Source organism: Muscardinus avellanarius (genome assembly GCF_963383645.1).
Source record: "Muscardinus avellanarius genome assembly, chromosome: 11".
Lineage (NCBI taxonomy): Eukaryota > Metazoa > Chordata > Mammalia > Rodentia > Gliridae > Muscardinus > Muscardinus avellanarius.
In genome coordinates this window covers 7,671,784-7,676,783 of record NC_137797.1, presented here as the reverse complement: position 1 = coordinate 7,676,783, position 5,000 = coordinate 7,671,784, and the positions used below count along the sequence as shown (strand labels likewise).

General features: G+C 48.7%; 1 protein-coding gene across 1 annotated transcript in view; it reads left to right on the top strand.

The window, feature by feature from the left end:
* The window catches only part of MEI1 (meiotic double-stranded break formation protein 1), a gene marked incomplete at both ends in the record, with an annotated part of 81,435 nt that overhangs the window by 10,652 nt on the left and 65,783 nt on the right, over positions 1-5,000 (top strand). Inside the window, 3 exons of the mRNA XM_080704775.1 lie at positions 930-1,003; positions 3,109-3,214; positions 3,935-4,138. Of these exons, the coding sequence (XP_080560901.1) occupies positions 930-1,003; positions 3,109-3,214; positions 3,935-4,138 (384 nt within the window). The remainder of the gene's footprint in view (positions 1-929; positions 1,004-3,108; positions 3,215-3,934; positions 4,139-5,000) is intronic.

Below are 5,000 nucleotides of genomic sequence, written 5' to 3'. Positions count from 1 at the left end.
TTCCCTTATAATTGTTATATTGTCATGGTGATGGAAAGCTATTAACACAGGTGGAGCCGAAGGACAATAGCCTGCTGACTGCCTCTGCTCATCCCTTTGGCTGACTGGTGTTTATACACCTTTCTGCACATATTTGAACTTTTTTAGAACAATAAAACAGCTTTTTTTTTTTTTTTGCGGTACTGGGGATGGAACCCAGGGGCATTCTACCTTTGAGCTACTCCTCCCAGCCCTTTTTTATTTTATTTTATTTTATTTATTTATTTATTTTGGTGGCACTGGGGTTCCTGGAAGCCCTTCTACCTCTGGGCTACACTCCCAGACCTATTTTTACATTTTTATTTGGAAACAGGGTCTCCTAAGCCAGTGCGTGCGGCTGGCTTCGAACCTGTGTGATCCTCCTGTCTCTGCCTCCCAAGCGTGGGGATTACAAGCGTGTGCCACCACGCCTGGCTATTTTCTTTATTTTGAAACTGAGTTGCAAAGGGTCTCACTAAGTAGTAGCTGAGGCTGTTCACGAACCTCGATCCTCCTGTCTCAGCCTCTCAAATGCTGAGCTTACAAGTGTGCGTCACCACGCCTGGCGATCTTAGGGCTTTTAATTGTTTTTATATATTTGTAAGGCCACAGTCTTTAATTGTCACTAGATGCTCCTGAGTTCCTATACACTTCTAGGGCTCAGGCTCTAATTGCCTTTACATTCTTACGGGATAATCATCAGGACAAAGGGCAGGGGGTGGGGGGGCTCTGAGGAGCAACAGGCAAAGTGTGTTGCTCCTGAGCACCTGTGCTCGCCCACACTCTGCCTGCTTTTCACATTTTACTGGAAATCAGCACCAGAGCGATTTTCCATACCGGCACAGAAGGACCAGGAGCGGTGCGGCTGGGTTGGAGTGAGCTCTGGTCGGTGACGCTCTCTGTCTCCTCAGTTCTCGTCCAGCTTGTGGTGCAGTTGGAGCTGGAGCCGCCCATCCGTTGCCTGCTGGACGAGTGCCACAAGGAGGTCAGTGTGAGCTGTGGGCTCTCGAGGCTCCTCGGGAGCCTCAGGTCCTGTCAGCTGAGCCAGCCCTTTTGGGAATAGATGGGGAGGTTTCAGTGGAGGAAGCTGAGCCGGGTTTGTAATCCCAGTACTTGGGAGGCTGAGACAGGAGGATGGCAGGCGAGAGGACAGCCTGAGCAAGTAGTGAGACTCATCAGCCTAGAGACCCTGATGCAAAATAAAAATAAAATAGGGCTGGTATACCCAGAGGTGTTCTACCTTCAAGCTACACCTTAGCCCCCTTCCTTCCTTCCTTTCTTTCTTCCTTCCTTCCTTCCTTCCTTTCTTTCTTTCTTTCTTTCTTTCTTTCTTTCTTTCTTTCTTTCTTTCTTTCTTTCTTTCTTTCTTCTTTCTGTGGTACTGGGGTTCCTGGAAGCCCTTCTACCTCTGGGCTACACCCCCAGCCCGATTTTTTATTCTTTATTTTGAAACAGGGTCTCACTGAGTTGCAAAGGGCCTCACTAAGTAGCTGAGGCTGTCTGCAGTGATCCTCCGGTCTCAGCCTCCTGAATGCTGGGATTACAAGCGTGTACCACTATGCCTGGCTCTGTTTTTTTTTATTTTGAAACATGGTCTTTCTAAGTTGCTAAGGCTGGCCTTGAAACTGTGATCCTCCTGTCTCAGCCTCCCAAGTACTGGGGCTATAGATATATGCCAATGCTCCTGACTCCCCAGGGGCAGTTTACCTCTGAGCTACATCCCAGTCCTATTTTATTTGGAAACAAGATCTCGCTAAATTGCTGAGACTAGCCTCAAACCTGTAATCCTCCTGTCTTGGCCTCTCAGATACTGGGATTATAGACCTGGATTTATTTTTTATTTTAAAACAGAATCTCACGTATTTACTGAGGCTGACCTTGCCTGCTATCCTCTTGTCTCACCCTCCCAAGTCCTGGGATAACAGGCATGTACCGCCATGCTGGTCTACCACTTAACATTTACTGAACACTGTCTCTATGCTCGGCACTGTTAAGTGCTTATGAGAGTAGTGCTGTTACTTGTCATCAGAGAAATAAGGAGTTTTGCCCTAAGTGGTACATCTGGTCAGTAGAAAAGGTGAAATATATACTGCTTTCCCTTCCTATAACTCATTAAGCATAGTTCCTGACACCTGGATTTGATCAGTATTAGCAGCTATAATAATATAGTGTGTGTGTGTGTGTGTGGGTACACCCTATCCCTATTTTTTATCTTTTTCTTTCTTTTTCTTTTTTCCTTTTATACCTCTGAGCTACATCTTCAGCCCTATTTTTTAGTTAGTTTGTTTGTTTATTTATTTATTTATTTGCGATACTGGGGATGGAACCCAGGGGCCTTCTACCTCCGAGCTATATCTCTAGTCCTATTTTTTAGTCTTTTTTGAAACAGGGTCTCACTGAGTTGTAGAAAGCCTCGCTAAGTAGCTGAGGCTGTCCATGAACCATGATCCTCCAGTCTCTACCTCCCGAATGCTGGGATTACAAGTGTGTGCCACCACACCCGGCTGTCTTCTTATTTTTTAAACAGGGTCTCACCGAGTTGTAAAGGGCCTTGCTAAGTAGCTGAGGCTGTCTGCAAACCGTGATCCTCCTGTCTCAGCCTCCCAAATGCTGGGATTACAAGCGTGCATCACCACACCCGGCTTCCCAGCCCTATTTTCTTTTTTAATTTATTTTGAGACAGGATCTTAGTAAGTTGGTAAGGGTGGCCTCGAATCTGCAATCCTCCTGTCTCAGCCTCCTAAGTACTGCGCTCGGCTGTGATGATTTTTTTTTTTTTTGTACTGGGTTAGCGGTCTGTCTTTCTGACGTTCCCAACTTTCTTATTTTTGGTTCTATAGGAGGTGGTATCTGGTCATTTTAATTCAGTTCATCACACAGGTCCTGAGCTGGGTGCTGATGATTCTGAGGAACTTGACTCAGTCCCTTTCCCTGGAAGTTCCCAGTGGAATTGAGGAGATGGACTCTGGCTGAAGAAGCCGATCCTGGAGAGACATTCGTACCATAGGCACTGGGGTGGGGAGGGCGGTGTCAGTGCTGGTGGGCGATCTGTCCTGATCCTAACAGAGTGGCTCATGTTGTGTCCTGTAGCTGCGGAACATGCCCTCCATGCAAGGCAGCCTGGCCACGCTAACCCTTCTTGGCAAGTTGGTGGATGCCATCCCTGCCCTGGCAGACAAGCTTACGGAGGAGCACGGTGAGTGACCCTGGAAGAGCCGCGCTGGCCCCACCTGGTCGGCTTTGGTCACACTGCCCTCTGCTGGCTGGGTCGCTGGGTACACCTGGGAAGCAAGTCCTCTCCCCTAGCTTTCACTTTCCCTGTCTGCAAAATGTGCTCCTTGTTGGTCACTTTGAGAAAGGCCAGTGTCTTCAGTCTGTTCTTGAGCTGTTTTAATTAAGAGAAGCGAATTAATTACTTACTATGACCATCCTTTTGTTGGAAGGAGGAATTCTTTTTTTTTTTTTTTTTTTTTTTTGGTGGTACTGGGGTTCCTGGAAGCCCTTCTACCTCCGGGCTACACTCCCAGACCTATTTTTACATTTTTATTTGGAAACAGGGTCTCCTAAGCCAGCGCGCGCGGCTGGCTTCGAACCTGCGCGATCCTCCTGTCTCTGCCTCCCAAGCGCGGGGATTACAAGCGTGCGCCACCACGCCCGGCCAGGAGGAATTGATTCTGAAATATTAGAAGCACATTTTTAAATCTGTGAAGGGCAAGTAAGTGTCTCAGGGAGAATTTCTCCAAGGACAAATCGCGTAACTTCTGTAAGCTTTGGTTTTATTGATGAAGCAGTCAGAAAGCACTTGTGGAGGGGTACAGGGAGTTACCACTGCAGCCTCGGGGGTAGTAGCTTGGAGTTTCCTGTGGCAGCTGACACTGTGAGATGTCTACCTGCTCCTTGCTTGTTTTCTGGGCAGACGGCCTGACGGAGCATCTGCTGAGGAGCTTAGTACACCCCAGCGAAGGGGTGCAAGCCTCCGTCTGTTACCTCTACGGGAAGCTCTTCTCTTCACCAAAGGCGGCCAAGATGCTTTCGGGCCATTTCCGGGAGAAGCTTTGTCCCCTCTTCCTTTCTACTCTGGACAGTGCCCAGACGAGGGAGCTCCAGATCAACTGCTTGGGTGAGCCACGGGATTAGACACGAGGACAGTGAGTTCCGAGGCTCTGCCTGAGGACTCGAGACACTGGCTGCTCTCGTGGTGGGGAAGCGTGTCACTTTGCAAAGGTGAAGGCGCGGCTCGGAGCTAAGACGCGCAGACTGTGCACACTGCCGGGAGTTGTGAGGCGGCTCCAGAACGCTGCCTTCAAGGGTAAAGAGGGAGGGAAGCAGGACGGCAGGTCTGCCTGCCCCGGCGCATCCTGTGCTTGCTGCCAACTTAATCTTTACTACCGCACCCGGTCACTGCAGTCACTTCCCTAGTCAGGAAAGTCTTCCGCGGCCCCTCTGGCCTCCAGGGTAAAATCCAGGCTCCTTGGCATGAGTCAGGCTCTTCATGCGCTTCGCTGTGCCCTTCCCGCCTCTTATCCTGCTCTTCCTTACATAAATACAAAGAACTGAGCAGCTGGGGATTGAACCCAGGGCCTCCTGTACTAAGCATATGCTCTACCACTGAGCTACACCTCCAACCCCAGCTTTCTTTCTTTCTTTCGTTCTTTTGTTCTCCTCTCTCTCTCTCTCTCTCTCTCTCTCTCTCTCTCCCTTTTTCTTTCTTTTGTGCCATTGAGGATAAAATGCAGTGGCATTCTACCTCTGAGCTACACCCCCAGCCCTATTTTTTTTTTTATTCTTTATTTTGAAACAGAGTCTCACTGAGTTGCAAAGGGTGTCACTAAGTAGCTGAGGCTGTCTGTGAATCCTGATCCTCCGGTCTCAGCCTCCCAAATGCTGGGATCACAAATGTGCGCCACCACGCCCGGCTCAATATTGGTTTTTTTTTTTTTTTTTTGTGGTATTGGAAGTAGAACCCAGGGCTTTCTACCTCT